Source organism: Mesitornis unicolor, unplaced genomic scaffold (genome assembly GCF_000695765.1).
Source record: "Mesitornis unicolor isolate BGI_N332 unplaced genomic scaffold, ASM69576v1 scaffold6898, whole genome shotgun sequence".
NCBI lineage: Eukaryota > Metazoa > Chordata > Aves > Mesitornithiformes > Mesitornithidae > Mesitornis > Mesitornis unicolor.
The window spans coordinates 20,349-39,659 of record NW_010201051.1 but is presented as its reverse complement, the minus strand read 5'-3'; the positions used below and the strand labels follow the sequence as shown (position 1 = coordinate 39,659).

Sequence of the window (19,311 nt, the reverse complement as noted above, 5' to 3'; positions counted from 1 at the left end):
GTCTTGCAGTCTCCAGTTTGGGGGGGGTGGTTCCCAGTATGTGCTCCATATACCAGGAGTCCCAGTGGGAAGTACCACGACTGACCGCTGCCTTCCTCTCCTGGCACAACCCGGCTGTGCTGTGAAGCTGTCCTGCCTGAGGCCGTGCCTCCTCTGCTAGCACTGGGCCTACCACCACATGGCTGTTTGGGATGACAGCACTGCGGGCCCTGCTGCAACACCAACAGCTGTGTGTGACAATGAATAATATTAATTACAAGTGCTTTCTAGAGCAAGAGCCATGGGCAGGGCTGGTGGCAGCCTTGTGCCTGCCGTGGTGTTGGACTGTGGAGCCTTTCGGAAGTGGCTCCCTCTGAGCACTGAGCCTTGGTCTTGCAGGGGCCCACGTTATGTATCAAAAATACAGCCATACTGAAGAGCTATTGGGTATTTAAAGGCATTAGGGCAATAGATATGTCTCTCCTGTGCTCTCCTTGATCACCATCCATGACTTGATGGGGTATTTGAGCAAGGAAAGGCTAACTACCAACAGGACACTGCCCATCAGCAAGCTTGTGTTGTTTCCGTGTTGGTTATATGTGTGTTACTACAACAAATATAGTGCATTTTGCTACACAGTCTGCCTTGTTTAAAAAAAAACCCAAAAGGCATTTTTCTGAGCAGGAGGAATTTAATGCAGAAGTTCTTTCTCTTGTTGTTTTTAACTTTTGTTTACTCAATGTCCTAAGTAATCATAGAGAGTAGAAAGAAGTGTGACTGCAACCAAGGTATAAATTCATAGAATGATTCCAGATTGGAGATGACTGCATTAAGATATTTTATGTAAGACAGGCAGGGTTTGTAGAGAGATGTAGCATGACTGATTGGGTCAACTGAAAGAACCAGAAATAACAAAGCACCTCCTTAAAAACAGCACTCTGTAAGCAAATTTGCTTATTAGACCTTGTCATACTCGCCAACTACACAACTGAAGAGGACAAAGGGGAGCAGACTACTGCAGAGCCATTGCCACAATATTTCCACTTAATGAAGCCACCATTTCCTCTGGCCAGACCAGAAGATGAGGCATTAGTCAGGTGACAGAAGGGCCATGTGCTGTTCACTGTCTGCAGGATGCCGGATTGCATGTGAATGATACAACTGCCAGGGACATAAGAAACTTCTCTTCCCGGGACAATAAGGAGCCAGTCAAAAGAAAGGACACATGGCAAGGGCAACAGGGAAAAGATATCTGTGATTTTGCCATGGATATTCTTCCCGTTGATGAGTTACAATGGCAGAGAGCTGGCTGACCTGTCATCCTCCTCCATGCCTCTCTCCTCTGGCTCTGATGGCCGACTTGGTCCCCTGACAGGTCCTTCCTTGGGCTGATGTAAGTCACTGATTTGGAAGAAAATAGCTTAATTGCTGCTGCTGCCGTTGTTGGTTTAGGCTGAGTTTATTTTCTGTGGGTCGGTGAGCTGAACAGTCTTACAGCAAGTCCCACTGCAAGCTCGGTCTGCTCCTCTATGCAAATTCACCCTTGCAACTTCACCACAAAGTCATTCCCTGTGTAATTTGGGGAGAGTACTGAGGATCATTCTCACCTGCTGAGTGAGGACACCTGTGTTGTGAAGCCCTGTGTACAAGGGGAAAAAGCTTTCAGCACTTCTCAACCTTGCAGCCGGATGTGGTGTGACAGCCATGCCTGCACTTCATCAGTGGGTGCAGACTGAGGTGTTACGGCTTTCCCCTTTTTTGGGGAATAGCTGGGAGAAGGGGAACTGACTGCCAACAGGGTGAGGATTTCCTTGGCCTCCAGTGATTCCTTGTACTACATAAGCAACTGAAAGGGAGCCAGATGGGCTTGTGCCATTGGAGTGAAAAATCTTACCAAAGTGTATGGGCTCCTGAGAAACGTGCCAGTGCTGATTAATTGGAATTTATCCCCATGTAAAACTTCCTGGCAAACACCATTTGGCTTGGTCAACCACCACCAAGACATGAATAGGAGCAAGCAAATGTTTGTTGGCATTTTTTTTAAGTGTGAAGTGTACAGCTGCGTGTCTGAATGTGACATGTGGATATTTGTAAGCATCTAGAAGTCATCTGAAAGTGCTGGGCTAGCCATGTTTCAGCTCCATTGCTGCAGGCAGCAGTCAGTTAAATAGGAACTGGTGGTGCTAAGGAGCCTGGTCAAGCTCCACAGGGCTCACTTCAGGGTGCTTGGACCCTGCAGAGCTGCTGATGGATGGCACGGGCACAACAGGCTGGGTCTGTGTGTTCAGAAGGGAGACGGTGTCACCGTCAGCATGCTGTGCTCTAATTCAGTGAGGCTGGCTTATCAAAGTCCTAGCAAAATCTGTATCAGGGCCAGGCGCAGTAATCAGCTTGTCTCATGGGCTTTGTGATTACCCTTTCCTTGCCAAAGCTGGGTTGATGCTTCTTTCTCCTTCAGCAAAGGTAAATGTAAGGCTGTGCTCAAAACCCCTGAAGATGGGTGGGAGTCTGTGTGTGCTGCTGCAGGTACAGGAGGAGGACAGCTTGCAAAGCTGCACTGCTTTCTCAGAGCAGCAATTCTGCTGTCACGTTAGGTTTATGGTGTATTCAGAGCTTGGATGTGGTCTTGAGGGAGATGCTACTGTAGCTAAATACATGCATGCAGCAGGCCCTGCTGTGCATGGCACTGCACAAACATGGGTCTGGATCTATGAAAGGATTGTGGTCCCTCTTAAATACCATTCATCTGCTAATCAGGTTCAAAATCTAGGTGCTAAATATCTTTGCAAACCCTTATGGAGGCTGCTATGGTTCTTGGATACTTTATTTCTGGTGAGCAAGTCCCAGGCAAGTCTGCAGAGCTGCTGCTTCCTTCATCATGCGTTGTCTCGCTCAGGGTGTCTGGGCTGGAGGTACAGTCTAGAGAGACACATCAATGTGAGCCCTATGAGACCCACTGCCACACGCTGGGAGCTCAGGGTATCAAAGGATCCACCTGGACCACTCCTCAGCCCTTGGTGGGTCGTGCTTGGTGTGCACATCTCTGCAGACACTTACCTCCTCCCTGTACCAGAAAAGGGAAAAAAGCTATAGGGAGCATGAGGAGGTCTTGGTCATTAATGAATAGCAGTCTACAATGAAGTTTTGATACAGAGTTTCTAGTAAGAGAGGAGTATGCATTTATTATGGGATGTTTTCTGCTTATTTACTCTCTGTGAATTCGCTGGTTGCTAATTTTAAAACTACTATGGAAAACTATCAACATCATCAATGAGCCATATGAATGAAAATGCTGGTTGGCTCTTGAGAGTTTAATGTAGCTTGCCTCATTGATAAGAAATGGGAAAACCACAGGGAAAAGCTCATTGCTTGCAGTTTATTCCTCTCAGTCCCTTGTTCTTGCGGCTAAATTTGTTCATTAAGGCCTAAAATTTATGATGGGCTAGATCAGTTTTTAAAAACATATGCAAATGTCTCATCCAAGCTCTGGATTAGCTGGACAGAATGTCAGCATTGCAGTGCATGCCAAGAGGAATAGTTCATTGTTTCAAAAGGGTTATACTTATATGGTTATTCGCTGACTCTTCCCTCAACACCCCCCCGTGAAGAATCATGGACAGAAAAGTTTAACATAAGTTCAGAAATGTTTTGCATATCACCTTGTAGTGCTAATTTAATGCAGATTATATAAATAACAGTTTTTTACATATCTAAATCTCATTCTCCTACAGGCCCTGCAATTCCTGTTGGGGTGGATGTGCAAGTTGAAAGCTTGGACAGTATTTCTGAGGTTGACATGGTACGTAATCCTCTTTTAAGCCTCAATTATTTCTAGTCATAAAAGTCCCTCCCACTTGAAGCCTATGGGTTTCAAATTATCGGTCAGATGAAAGTTACGGCAGCATTTGGCAAATTCAAAGAGGCTGATATTCAGAACTAAAGACTTGATAGAACCAAGTGATCAAAGGCTTATCTCTGTACTGTCACATAAAGACTAAAAGTATGAATGAAAAAGGGATTTTAAATAGGAGAATAATCAGTGCTATGAAGGATCTATCACAACCGAAAATATAATCAGCTGTGTAAGAAGGTCTGTGGGTATATGGGGAAGTTCACATAAGTTGCATTTACTGCAGAAGTCTTCTTTAGGCAACCAGTGAGTCCATTTGTTTTAAATGCATGATTCTGGGAGGTGCATTAGAAAATTAAACTGGCAACATAAATGAGAAGGAGCTGCTTCTGCTTCACTGGGAGTAACCTCACTGAGGTGTGAGAGTGGGAGCTGCCGGGGGAGCCTGGACTGCCTCTGCCAAAGAGGAATTTGGTGTGGTGGAGCAGTCTTTCAGTCACTGATGCTGCTCAGGAAATCCACACCAAGTTCAATTGTGATTTAGTATCTTTGATTTTTTATTAATTTTTAAAAAGGAAGAAATACATGCAGTTGTTAACTTTCAACAGGTTTCAAGGTGTTCCCAGTGAAAGGAGTATGCACATACTCTTTTCTTTGTTTTTTACAATGCAAAATAGAACAAAATAACTGGAAAGAGAAGTGGAAAGGGGAAAATAGAGGAGAAGAGGAAGCTTCTTTGTTCCTTCCTCCTTTTGCCTTTTCCTCTCTATTCTTGGACACCTTCTCTGGTCTAGACAAAACATGAAGACTTAAAGGAAGAGCTTTGGGTTGATAGATTTTCATTGTGGTGCTATTATGTCTTCATTAAAACAAGGGAGCTTGCCTTCCTGGATATTGAAAGAGAAGGTTTGGGGGGATGTGTGCAATGAAGCACATGAGAGGGAGCTGTCAGAGCAGGAATGGCTGTTGTGAGAAGTCTTGAGGCTCTAATATATCAAGATAACGCCGTAGCAGCAAAGACACCTAATTAGTGCAGGTAAATAACTTGCAATGCTTTCTGTCAGGAGCATCTGATTTCAACAAAAATCTTGCCCATCAGAAAGCTTTGAGGTCAGTTCGCTCACTTTGCTGTTGATAGCTCCTAAGCCCTATCTTCCCAGCACAGGACATATACTTTCCACTACAGTTGCTGGTTTGTGTATGTGGTGGAAGAACGGTCTCCTAGATCGCATGAAATATGCTTCCAAAAGTGAGGCACTTCTGTATGTTCATTCACTGTGCCCCCAGCAGGTACTATCATCCTCTCATTTTGTCATAAAACTAGTTCCCTAATGGATTTTCCTACTTGTGAGTAATGAAATAAACCCCTTTTCTTGGTTGGTAACTCGTGTGTGTGCTGGTCAGAAAGGCACAAGCTGTCAGTGATTGCAACCTGCCTCGCTTGACTCATGCTGCAAGAAAACTTCCCTAAGTTGGACTTTGTACTTAGAAGCTGTCATCGGCTGCCTCTTGGGCTTGATGTCTGCAGCACTTGGTGCCCTGTATGTTGGCCATTGGAGGCCTGTTTGGAGAGAGAAGGGTGCTGAAGGTGGGAGAGGAGGGGTGTCCTGCATAGTGGGACAGGGAAAGGGCCACACTTCCTGCCCTGTCTGTCCGCAGGCTGTCTCTGTGCCCCTGCTATCGTGGCTGTAAGTCACATCAGGGTGCTTGGCTGATGCCACATAGGTCCCTGTCCCCCTGTGTTCCCATGATGGCTCCAGAGAAGCACTCTGCAGCCGCAGCTTCAGACTGCCTGGCCCTCCTCTCTGGTGACCCTGAAGGCTCATTTTTACCCCTTTTTTCCTTCTGATGTAAATGACACTGACTCCCAAGAAACCATCAGCAGTGCCTCTTCCTTGCTGTCTATTTTCCCAACTCTGGTCAAGCTGATGTTCTTTACTCATCCAGCCCCTGAGGTTGGCTTCTCCAGCCAGGTTGCAGCCTGGGCCCTGCCAGTAGCAGCAGTCGCTGGAAGTGTTTTTTGGGTCTGTAGCTGTCAGGGAAAGGTGGTCGGTGTCCAGAGGGGAGCAGGAGCTGGCAGCATACCTGGGGGGGAGCAGGGATGGAGGCTGGAACCCCTCTGCCAAGGTGAGGATCAGCAGGTGGCTGAGCAGTGTCCCTCTGGCAGGGGTCTGCCACGGTTGGAAAGGGAGCCTGGGTGTCTGCTCAGCTGCGCAGCAGGGCAGGAGCGGGCACTGGAGACTTCTTCAACAGATTTGTGAAAAACCTGTTGCCAAGGCAGCCCATTGAAATGGAGAGACAGGTTAACCAATGGTTCGTCATTGGTAAAGCAGAATGAGGTGGTGGTGGTGGTTTTAGAAAGCAGTTGCTGAGTGGTTAGGAGGAGATCCGGGTCTGTGTTGCTGCCTGCCCAGGCTTGGCAGCTGTGGCTCCCGTAGCTACTCACTTAATTGGGAATATAAAGAAAACAAGTGTATTTGATCTCTCAGAATGAGAGTAGATTCAGCTCTGAAAGCAGCAGCTGCCAGGTCAGGATCAACAAACAGATGTTTTCCTTTGTGTGACTGAAGCTCTTGTGTCCTCATCGAGCTTAAAAGAGAGCTTTATTTATACACTTGTATGGTAGGAATAACAGTTCACTCACTTGGATGCTGTTTGCAACAATTTAGTTACTTTCAGGATGAATTGCTTAGTGTTTAGCCTGACCAATAACCTGATTTTGAAAGTTTTTCCTCTGGAACATGCTATCGATACCATAGTCCTTCAAGAGAATTTTGCCAGGATTGAACAATCCTTTCTGCAGGGCAGTGCTTCTCTTGGGGTATATATATTTATATATCCCTTTTGAGACCGAACATTACTGGGTACTATAATGCATTGATTGTGGGTTTATGTTTTGTTTTGGCTGAAGTTATTTTGTCAGGAAAATCTACTCACAAAGAGCATTGATCCAGGGTAGAAACGGGGATTGAGAGGGGAGGGATTTCAGCTACGTGGTAGGAGTGAGTTTTCTTTCTGGTGTTTCTTAGATATAGAGAGCAACACTGACAGACGTCTCTCTGGTTCTCTTCCTTGTTCGTGAAGGATTTCACTATGACTCTGTACTTGAGGCACTACTGGAAGGATGAGCGCCTCTCGTTTCCCAGCAGCAATAACAAGAGCATGACCTTCGATGGCAGGCTGGTGAAAAAGATCTGGGTCCCTGATGTCTTCTTTGTGCATTCCAAAAGGTCGTTCATTCATGATACCACCACGGACAACATCATGCTGCGAGTGTTTCCCGACGGTCATGTCCTCTACAGCATGAGGTAATGGTGCAGCCCCGCTGCTCCTGAGCATGGCTTTTGTGACTTTTTGAAGCCCCGATGTTTCACTGTTAATTTTGCTCCTGGCATGGCTTTTGGGACTGCCAGGACTTCTACTGCTACTCTCACTGCTGATGCAGAGCCCTGTTTCCAGCATGTCCAGTACAAGATGCTTTGCAGGAAGCTATGAGAAACCATGCTGTGGGCAGTAACAGGATAATCTCCTCCTGGGGGAAGCATCCTCCTAACTCTTTGCAGTCAGAGGAGGGCTTAGTCGAGTGGGAATGTTCTCCCGGGGTCAGTGTGTGATTAAACTGGAAGCTGCTGATATACCAGATGGTGGCCTCTATAATTATCCTATTTTGATTCCTGTTTGTCTAGAAAAACTTTTTTTGTTCGATTTCTTTTTTTGCTGGCATTTGCATGTTGAAGTAAAGGTTTAAGTTTATTGAAGCTGAAATGGTAGCAATAAAGATACCCTGTAGTCCCTGATTTTCTAGCAGATGTTTTGACTGGAAGAACCCTGAGGCATGTCTGTTATGACCTAAGGCCTGTGGGTGCACAGAGATTGTGACTGTGGGTTTGCAGGGTTCTGTAATACACAAGGACATGGAGGCTTTATTCTCTAAACTTCTCTACCTCATCACAGATCTCAAAAATACCACAAAAATCATCACTAGCAAGTAAACTACCACAAAATCATCACGAGTGATATATATCTATAGCAAGTATACCTCTGAATTATTTAGCAAGCATACCTATGATTAATAAAGATATATATATAATGCTATTACAAATTATTGTCAGCAATCAATAATACAGCATAAATCGATCATATAGCAACAGCCAATAAGAGCAATAACCAAGTAGATATATACTGTTACAAGTCACCACAAACATAGCATTAGTGGAGCAAATAATGAACAATATAACAGCAGCTACATGTATGATTGATTGCTGGTATGGATGACGATGATAAGTGATACCATCATCAGGTGAACCACATCATCCCATGGGTGGGAGGACAAACTGAAACAACCCCAAAAGTGGGCTATGAGGGAGGCCAATGAGACAACAGACAGAGATGCTCCACATCACAAAGTCTGGAGTCAGCTGGGTGTCCCCAGTGAGAGTCCAAGAGCTGGTAGAAAGCTCATGCAGTGAATTCAACCTGTTTAGGAATGGAAAAGGATGTGCAGCATGGGAAGTTCTCAGAAAGAGAGGCTCCATTTGGGATAAAAATTAAGTCTTCCTTATATCACAGAGACTTAAGAGGGTATAGGACACCATCACTTCAAGCAGCCACTAAGTGCTGTTAACTTCTATTTTTCACCTGGAATGGCCAATAGAGATGTTTTTTGTTCTTTCAGACCAATTTTTATTTTGCAGACTGTTTTCCACCTTTTCAGATGATAAGTTTCCTTTGCAGTCCCTTGTTTTTGCACATATTGGTAATACCTTGGGCTGTCTCAGGTTTCCAGGTACCTAGCTTTGCTCCAGAGAGGCCAGCAGTGCTTCTCAAGGATGCTGCAGCTTCTCGGGCTGGCAGGCCTCTCTCTGTCAGTATTTTTCCACAACCATTTTCTCTCTCTCAGTAATTTTCCCTTTCTAACCAGGCCACCTTTGTGGCTGCTCACATCAGCATCCCAGCAGATTTTATTTCCTTTAGAAGAATGTAAAAGGAGATGCAGAGAAAAATACACCGCCAGAGGAGAAAAGCTTGAGAGCCCAGACAAAAGGACATTTCCCCAGGACAGAAAACATGCTCTCAGTGTACAGTGACCTTTGGATGTTTTGTAACACAAGGATTTCTGTTCTAGGATCTTTCTGGAACTTATTCATGTCAGCTATGGCAAAATAATTTTCAAAAGCAAGGAAAAGATTTTTATTAAGTTTGAATCTCTTTGAAGAATGAGCATAGTTGGCGATATTGTCCCATGTGGAACAGCAGCACACCGAACCAGGGGGCTCTAAAGCTCACTTATTTCATAGTCCAAATATAATTCTACTGAAGTTATTTTAAAAAGCCCTGCACAAATGCTTAAAACCACGAAGAAATGTGTGTGCGTGTAAGAGAGTATGCACCATACGGGCACTTCATTTTGCCTGGTCTTCATGATGAAAATCCCATCTTGACCAAACACTTAGGAGCACTTTCCCTGGTCTGAACCCATTTCATAAATCCATTTATTGCATGAAAGTTCTGATTGCCCACACCTTAATTAAGTAAGTACCTAAAGATACTGTCTATGTTTTTATCACTAGATGAGGATGAAGGTGTCATGTAGCAGGAGAGAGATGAAGGAGAAAGAGAAATGAAGAAGAATGTTAGATGTAAGCTTGGATCAGCACTGAGGGGAGAAGAGCAGGAGGAGGGCAGGGACCTTCTTCACAGATGTTGAATATTGGTTTCCATTGCTCATGTCCCACAGTTCTTCTGTGCTGAAGCCAGCAGCACACCCCTTGTTAGCAGTGCTCAACAGCCACAATGAAGGAACGAGTATTTTTAATGGCAAACACTGGTTCTCTCCAGATCTGCTCATTTGCCCTCGTGCAGAGTATTTACTTTCAAAATTTTCTGTCACCTGTCAAGGAGGTGATGTTACCCACAAGAGAGAAGGATGTGAGTTAACTGTAGCTGAATGCACAAAAGTTAAATTGATAATTCGATATGTAAAATCCAAGGAAAACAAGAATCTGCATGATATTTAGACCTGGCGGTGTTTAGGACACTCAAAATGTGATCTGGGAGGCCCAGCGTGGATGTCAAGTGGTGCTGGAAATAAATACCTTCAGGTGTCTTGAGGTGTCTGTATGGTGTTGACACTGGGCTGAGGGACATTTCATTCCTCATTTGGGCCTTGGGCTAACGAATTGTTAATGACCACAAGTTGTGCCATGGTGTTGGTGACCTGAGGAAAGAAAACAGCACATTGTAATAAGGCTGAGTTACACAATGCTTAAATGCTATGCACAACTAAGAGAGTTCATTGCTACAGTATACCACCTGGGGCATATCCCCAGAAAGCTTCTTTAAGTTTTGCTCACATAGCAAATTTTTCCTCTCATTTTATAGTCAAAATGAGCAGTGTGTGCTTTTCAGGGGTGATGAGTGCATAGGTCAGAGTAGGATTTGGATCACACCTCCCGTGAACAGAAGGAAAGCCCTTTATCAACACAAATCTAGACGATGGTCACAGACAATTGGCGTCTGAAATGATGACTCACCACTGATTTGCCCCTGCTAAATTGGGAGCTCCACTGCAAATCTGTTCAGAAGAGAAAGTTCACTGATGCACTGGAGGACTTCTTATGCAATGTTGTGCATAACTGGACTAATTTGGAAACTGTAGCTGTGATTGCTGCAGCTCCTTAGCTAAGACAGAAACTTAACAGAGGCAAACCTCGCTCCTTGAAAAACACCTGCACTCACTTTGCACACCCTACTCCAGAAATATACCTCCTAGATTACAAGAATTTGATCAAGGACTGAAATAAACTGTTTTTGCCTTAATAATGTATATATTGGAGGAATTTTGTGGCTTTGTTGGTCATTTTCCTCAAGCTTGGGTGAATATGGAGGGAACTGAGCAATGGAGAAAACAAGGAAACCTTAATCCAACTGGATTTAAGGAAACCTTTGAATGTAAATGGTGAAGTTATTTTCTGTTGATGCCTTATAGGGAAATAGCTGGATGTAAAACACAGTGGAAGTGTCCACACTGGCATTAGTATTACTGTAATGTCCAAGGTAGCACTTCAGTTCCTTAATAGATATTGAAATTGCAGCTTCCTTTGGGGTTTCTGTGTGTAATCCATCTCACTTGGACTTGAAGAATTGATTAGCATTTTCCTGGGGATTTTATGGTAACATTATGCATGATTGCTGGCTTTAAAGCTGCAGAATTATTTATCTGAGTTAATGTGCTCCCTTCATTGCTCCTCATAGAAACCAACCTTTCTCATTTTTGACTTCTAGGATCACGGTGACAGCGATGTGCAACATGGACTTCAGCCGCTTTCCCCTGGACTCTCAGACGTGCTCTCTGGAGCTGGAAAGCTGTACGTTGTGTTGTGCTTCTTGCTAGACATGCTCCATGAAGGGCTGCACACACGTAGACAGGACACATTGCAGAACACAGTCTGGTTTACAGCCTGACAACGTGGTTCACCAGAGTTGCTAGGAGTCTTTCTATTGGCTTACTGTGTTGTATTTCTAGCCCTTATGCTGCAAGACAGGGCAATTTGCAAGGAAAGCATCTTTGTAATAATTTTAGTAGATGGCACTTCAAAAAAAAACTACCAACAGAAATGTTCTACATATACTAGTTCTCAGCAGCTTGCTGATGAGAAATTTGGGAGAGAAGTTTTGGTCTGTTCATTGCTTCTGACGGGAAGATGCTACTTTCAAGTGTCACAGTAAAAAGATGAGTGTAATGGCCACTGATTTTCTCTAAATTTCATAACCAATGTAGTCTCTGTATGATATAATACTGACTCCGCAAACAGTGTGACTTGGGCTCAGCTTCTTTGGGAAGGAGTTGTTCTGTGGACAAAGTGATGGCTATTCTGCAAACTTCCTCCAGGGTGTGCCAAAACTGACATCTAATTGTTTTGAGGTCCCCCCAGATATTTAGTTGAAATTTTCCTCTACAAACAACAGAATCACAGGATCATTTAGATTGAAATGAGATTTTTAGGTTGGTGGTGATGTCAGTTGCTCCAATACTCTGCTCAGAGCAGGGAGAGCATTACAGTGCATTGCTCAGGGCTATGTCCAGTTGGGTTTTGAACATCTCCAAGGTAATGGAGGCTTCACAACTTCTCTGTGCAACCTGTTCAAATGTCTGACAGCCCTCACCCTGAAAAAGTTTCCTTTTACGTGCTTGGAAAAAATCCTTTACTGCAGCTTTCATCCCTTGTGACTTGTCCTTTCACACTGCATTTTGGAGAACAGTCTGAGAAAAGCCTGTCTCTGTCTTCTGCATGACCCCACAGGGCAGCAGCTGGACCCCACCACAGGCTGCTCTTCTTTCAGCTGAATAAACGTAGCTCCTCCAGCCTCTTGTCTTATGCCATGTGCTCCAGCCTTCAACCATCTTCATAACCTTTTATTTTCATTCACTATTCCTGCTACCTCGTAATTCTTTAAGTTTCTCACTTAGAGTCTTCAAATATTTCTAGACTTTTGCATCAAATCACATCTGTCACTTTTGCTTTTAGCATTCTAAGATAGTCTGAGGTCTCTGCTTCCCCTTCCTCTAAACTCAGGTGTTTAACCCATGACTATTTCCTGAGTTAATCTTACCAGTTAGAAATACCTTGCCTATGTTTTTTCATATGTGATGCTCAAAAAAGTACCATTCTAGCTGCCATTTCATCAGTATGGAGTAAAAAGATGTGTTTCCCTGAGTCAGGAAGACCTGGATTTTTTTTTTGTTGTCATAGTATATCATATGGCAAGATTTTAACTTGCTGTTGCTAGTAAACTTATCTGTGGCATTACTTTACGCCAAAGATGCCTTCATGTTTGTTAATTTTGTCTGCATCTATTAACTTTTTTTTTTGCCCTCCATGCTAAACTCATACAGCATTGTGTTTCTTCTTTCCTTAAGATGCTTACACTGATGAAGATCTGATGCTGTATTGGAAAAATGGAAATGAATCTCTGAAAACCGATGAAAAGATTTCTTTGTCTCAGTTTTTGATACAAAAATTCCACACTACATCAAGACTGGCATTCTACAGTAGCACAGGTAGTGGTCTTTTCTGCTTTAATGCTATTGCTAAAGCTGAGGCTGTTTAACTACTTGTGAGATAGCTCTTGGGATTATATGTCACTGAAATGTAGTCTCCAGAGTCTGGACAGTCCATGTTTTAAAAGATCAGTTTCTCATCCATCCCACTTCTATTTAGAAATAAAAGATCAAAAGAAAGATCTTGCCTCTTTGTGCCTACCATCCAGGCCGTTCTCACTGACTCTGGCTTTCCTCCTCTCTCAAAGGTTGGTACAATCGTCTCTACATAAACTTCACTTTACGGCGACACATCTTCTTCTTCTTGCTCCAAACCTACTTCCCTGCTACCCTTATGGTCATGTTGTCCTGGGTGTCCTTCTGGATCGATCGCCGAGCAGTTCCTGCCAGAGTTTCTTTGGGTGAGAGCAACTACAACAAGCCATGACTGCATGAAAAAGTTTTGGTGGGGAAGGGAACTGTTCATTTTTATGGTTAAAGATATTGGCCAAGCAAATGTTTGTTTTATCTGATGATTAATATAATGTATCTAATGTATTGGTATTGGTACCAATCTGCCTTTCTGGACATTTAAAACCTATCATGAGGAGCTTTTTCATGTCAGAACTGGAGGAAATTACTTCAGCTGAGTATAAAAAGAGCTGATTTGTTTATCTCTCCATGCATAGGTTAGAGGAATGCAAAAATGTGATAGCAAAATCTCTATGCTAAAAGCACAAAAGCAGTATTTTAGCCCAACAAGTTTGTCTCCCTTAGAGAGCTATGCATGTAACATATGAGAAGAGGCAGTCAAGAGTCAGCTCCACTGAAAGAAATGTGTTCAGTGGATATTATTTAAAAACAAAATAAATTAGATCCTGATGAAAAGTGAACAACAGTAGCTGTGTTTATAGTGGTTACTGTTTTGAAATGGCTGAAGTAGCTATGAATGCTTTTTGGCTCGGTTTTCTCTGTTTAGGAGGCTTTGGGAAGTTGGAAATATGATGATCCAAACAAATTATATACTATTTTGCGGCATTTTATCTATATCTGTCTAAATATATATACACATACACATGTGTATATGTATATATATTCACACACATATATATGCATGTAAACATAAATACATACATATGTTTATAAACATATATACGTGCACACATCTATATATATAATACTATGGTTGTTCAAAACTTTTTGATTCCTACATCTTGAACTGTGCACAAATATTCCTAGAGTTAAAAACATAATGCCTTTCTTTTGCATTATTTCATGCAAAACTTTTTATCATTGTTGCAGGTCCCTTTTAAGATCAGTGGTTTAGATTAGATCCTCTTCAGCTGTGACCAAAAGTCAATGCTTGGTTGGTTTCTGGCAGTGCCCATAGCACAGATTGGTACAGGTAGGAAAGAGGAGTCCTTGTCACCACTGGTGTTAGCAGACCTGCCCCTAAGTGCTGTGTTAAAACACTGGAGGTTAAGGAGGCAGTTAAATGCTGTTCTTAGCAAAATGATGGCTGCTCCATTGCTCCTCAAAACTAAACCCATCGTGCACAAAAATGCAGGCGTGAAATAGTTCTGCATTGGCAGAAGGGATACTTATCATAAATTTATTTAATTTCTAACATATTTTAGAGCATCACATAGAGCATAATTTCTGTTCCGGACTCTAACAGTCAATAATATTTATTTCTCTTGGTTCTTTCCAGGGATAACCACCGTGCTGACCATGTCCACGATCATCACTGGGGTGAACGCCTCCATGCCCCGTGTTTCCTACATCAAAGCAGTGGACATTTACCTGTGGGTCAGTTTTGTGTTTGTCTTCCTCTCGGTGCTGGAATACGCGGCAGTGAATTACCTGACTACAGTGCAAGAGCGGAAGGAGCGGAAACTCCGGGAGAGGGTAAGAAAAACTTCTGTTTTGTTTATCCATTTATTCTTTTTTTACTTAAAGCTGATCTGGTCTTTATGTTAACTGGTTTATTCTATAAATGGGAAAACACTGACATACCTGTGTGCATCATTGGGTCTGTTTAGACCGCTTCACCTCAGGCTGACACCAGAAAAACAGGAGTTGATCTCATGGGTCTTCACAGAAACGTCAGAGAAGAGGGAAGAGCATGATCTGATCTAGGGAAGACTGCAACATGAAACTGTGGGGATGACAAGAGGGGAAAGTATCAAATCTGATACTTCAGTGCAGCCACACAATTGCTATATTTTTAAGCTAAAGGTGTTATTCAGCGCAAATTAATTTCTCCCCTCTACAGTCAGCTTTACTCTGGAAACTGGATTCAATGGATGTAAAAGTGAAATTGTCCCCCATTACTCAACACAAACAAAGGTCACACAAATTTATACTTGTACTTTTTAATGTGCTATGAAAGGTCTTATCCTGCATCCTTGGAGGTTTTTGAGACCTGGTCAGATACAGCCCTGAGCAGCCTGCCCTGCTGTGAGCAGGAGATAGAACCAGAGACTTCCTGAGGTCCCTTCCAGCCTGAATTACTCTACAGACCTGTGATCCCTTTTTCTTTGCCATGAAACAAAACACCATCTCCTTTTGAGCACTAAGGCTTGGGACCAAATCCTTTCAGTCCTCACACAGCCAGAACATCACCATATATTACAGCTTCTTCCTTCCCATTAGGAACTCCCAACATTAGTTCACAGGTAACATTGGCCACCTACCGCCTTTGACTCCTGAAGAAATTTGTATCAGCCTTTCAGAAATGCCAATGAAGACAACATCTTTCATATGATTTGACCATGACATTTCCATCTCTGAACTACTCTGTTGGCTTTGCATGTCCTTCTCTTCCCTTTGCACTTCTTCCTATGACTTCCTTGAAGTCACCCAATAGACCCCCTATCAGCCCAGTATCTTTCCTAGTTGACATCTCATAAAGAATCTAGTCAGATACCTTTCAAAAAGCTATTGGAATATATTCAACAGACTCCTGTGACCAAATTTTACCTTTCTCCAAGGCCTTCTCAACAATAGCATGATTCTGGAAAGCTACTTAAACAGGTCCTGGATATCTTGATTTATCTATGCCTCCATCCTAGTCCCCACCCAGGGCCCAGCAGTTCTCTGCAACAGAAGGTAGAGATGCTCTGTGTAAGCACAGCAACTCAAGTGTGTCGTTCTTGCTGTGCATGAGCAGTGGTTCATGGCCTTTTAGCCAACCCTGCTGAGGCTTTGTATGACCAAAGCAGACAGTGTTTGTTATAAATCCAATGCATCTTGACAGTACTCAGGGAATAACAAAAATCATAATTTCTAGGTTTGACTTGCCTAGAATAAAGCTATTTTGGTTTAGTTTGTTTTTAATGGCAAGAAATTTCTCCTTCTGTATCAGAGGTCTGATGAAATGAACTTGAGAAGGTTTATTAATGTTCTGCCAAGTTTTCAGGAAAGTTTTCCCACATCCAGTGATGGCATAACTTGTAATTTATATTACAAATCTGCCCTTTATTGAGTCTTGTGCATTGAATTCTATATTCAGCAAATGGCTACACAAGGTAAAATAGTCTATCCAGTTTTCAGCACATAAGATTACTAATCCTCAGCAGTGGTGATAGGAACAGAGATAAGAAGCAACATTACTTGAGGGGATTGTGGCAAAAGGTAGGTGAGTGCTCTTGAAGAAGCAGAAGTGACATTTCTCACTGTAAACATCGATCTTGCCAGCCAATGCTGCTCCCCTATGAAAGACCCAAAGAATCTGAATACGAATATGTCAGGCTTCCCAGAAAAGAGCTCCATGTTATGTCTACATTAGGAAATTAAATGTGCCTGGGACCAAGGCTGATGGACACTGAGTATCTAAAACTAAACCTTCTTTCCCGCAGAATCAGAGCAGCTGCTGTGAACTGCCTGTGGCAAATGGTCCGTGGCCGATGCTAATTCTCAAACCATACATGGGAACTTTTTGGTGCTTGTTGGCCTGGACAAAATTCAGGCCAGAGACATTTCTGGCACTCTGATAGTATTGTCAGCTGAGTTCCTGTGCCTAGAGAGGCTCTTTGGCTGTATTTACTTTATTAGTGTAGACTAAAATTGCTGCAGGGTGAAATTACATAGCATACTTCTGCATGCGTGTGCCTATGTGGCAATGGTGTGATTTAAGACTCCACTGAGGTGGGTTTCTAGTATGTTAGGCTCCCTTGTCCATAGGGGTAACTGCCATCACATGTACATGAAACCATGGGAACTGCAATTTAACCTGGGGGCTAAGAGTAAATCTGCAGAATTTCTTTCTCTGCTGGGTCCTGCAGCAATTAACTTACAGCCATTAACAGCTTTCCTTTCCACCCACTCACCATCTCTCAGACCCGTCATCAGTTGATGACAAAATGCCTTATGTGATTCTCCCTGGTGTTTGGTTTTTTTTGTGGTTTGTTTTTGTTTTTGTTTTGTTTTGTTTTGTTTTAGGTACACTTGTTTAGTACAAAATATATCTTAAAACACAACTAACATTCAGCTGTACCTATGGAGTGCTCAAAACAATTTCTGGAGTGATGATCTAACAAGTAGAGCAAATGTGCTACAAACTTGTCTCATTTTTCTGCACACAATCTGCTGATACCAAACTATGTCATTATGACTAGAACAAAGAAAACAATTCCTAAATTGATTTTCAGGTTTTCAGTAAGCAAAGTGATCTGTTGGTTAAATAATTTGAAGAAAAAGCCTTGAGTGACGAGTTTTCCAGTGGAATCTTGAATATTACATATTCAGGTATATGTACATTATATATATATATACACACACATTCAGGATATATACATTTATGTGCATATGTAATTAATTATTTTAGCTGAACTTGCCCTTGAAAACAAGTCATTGCAAAACCAAACATAAAAGTTGGTGAAGGAGGGAACTGGGGGCAAAGTGTTATTGGATAGAGAAAGCAGTCTGTGGGGAGTCTGTGGAGTCACCATCCCTGGATGTATTTAAAAAGCAGGTAGATGAGGTACTTAAGGATATGGTTTAGTGTGTAGACGGGAACGGTTGAACATGATGATCTCAGAGGTCTTTTCCAACCGAGCAATTCTGTGATTCTGTGATTGTGTGAATCAGAGGCAGGAAGTCCTAGCAGAAAGGAGGTTTTGGAGGCAATTTTCATTACATATTAATATATAATCAATATTGCTGAAAAAGAAAACCTGTAGATTTTAAACAGTAGAAAACAGTATTTGCTATTTAAAATTCTACCTGCATTCATGGGGTTCTTTAGACTTGTGCTGGTGCTGCTGAAGTCAATGCAGGTTTTGACATCAACTTCAACAGAGCTGGGATTTTACATTAAGCTTTTAACTGGTCCTCTCCTTGGTTTAAAAGCAGAAGTACAAAGAAAACATTTGTATCTGTGAAACCAGAACTTGACCCTTTTTTTTCTGTAACACGTAATGAATAAGCCACTTCCACAGACAAAACTGTGGCTTGTCCTTGAATATTTATAAACACAAAGAGTGCAAAATGAGAAATCTCAAGACAGCAAGGCTGAACAGAGCTAGCTAAGAAAACATTTTGGTTAGGTTTTATGACTGCTAAAGCACTTTTCTAATCTTCTCTGAAGCTGCTTGTCCAAGCAGTGTGGCTAAACCACGTCTCTCCCTTTTGGAACACAAGCAAAAAAAAGTTAATTTTTTATTCATAGAGAAACTTGCAGTATCTCAGCTAAAATTCCAAGCTTAACTGTCTACAAGCTGTCTGTTAATAGAAAGGCATCATTTCTGTTGCTAATGTGTTCTTCCAGTGTTCAGCTGTATTTCTTGTTTATGTTCCTAGTTTTCATGCTCGTGTGGAATACCTCATTCAAAAACTATGATGCTGGATGGAAACTACAGTGAATCTGATGCCAACAGCCTGGCAGGATATACACGAAACCAGATGGTCCCAGAGGAAGAAAAACAAGAAAAGATGGTTGTGCATTTAGCTATGAGCAATGAATCTAATTCATCAAGGAAGAGAGGCCTGAAGGGCCATGTGGGCTTGCGCATCATCCAGAATACTCATGCAATTGATAAATACTCAAGATTAATATTTCCAGGCACCTACATATTTTTTAATTTGATATATTGGTCTGTCTTTAGCTAAGCATGCTGCCATAACAGAGGCTGAAGCAGAAGACATTTACAAAACTCTTTTGTTGGTTCTTTTTCAGTCTAATCTGGATACAGTGCCAGAAAACTGATTATTTTATTGCTCCTTTGGAGGGTAAAGGGCAGGACACATCCTCCAGTGGGCAACTCCATGCACAGGCATCACTGAGGAACCTGCTGTCCTAGTCGCTTTCCAACCCACACCCCAGCTCCCATTTACTTTATGACAGAAGTCGTTTCTCATACTTGAAAATACGCGCTCACCGTTCACCCAAAAGGTGCTGTGTGTTCATTTGGGGCCGGCCATGCTGGTGATGCCTGCTGTG

At 42.6% G+C, this 19,311-nt stretch overlaps 1 protein-coding gene across 1 annotated transcript in view; it reads left to right on the top strand.

Annotated features, from left to right (window-relative positions):
• The window catches only part of GABRR2 (gamma-aminobutyric acid (GABA) A receptor, rho 2), a 31,107-nt gene extending 12,127 nt beyond the window's left edge, over nucleotides 1–18,980 (top strand). The window contains exons 3-9 of the mRNA XM_010189928.1: nucleotides 3,711–3,778; nucleotides 6,914–7,137; nucleotides 11,114–11,196; nucleotides 12,750–12,890; nucleotides 13,139–13,291; nucleotides 14,581–14,777; nucleotides 18,672–18,980. Of these exons, the coding sequence (XP_010188230.1) occupies nucleotides 3,711–3,778; nucleotides 6,914–7,137; nucleotides 11,114–11,196; nucleotides 12,750–12,890; nucleotides 13,139–13,291; nucleotides 14,581–14,777; nucleotides 18,672–18,980 (1,175 nt within the window). The remainder of the gene's footprint in view (nucleotides 1–3,710; nucleotides 3,779–6,913; nucleotides 7,138–11,113; nucleotides 11,197–12,749; nucleotides 12,891–13,138; nucleotides 13,292–14,580; nucleotides 14,778–18,671) is intronic.
• The last annotated feature ends 331 nt before the right edge of the window (nucleotides 18,981–19,311 follow it).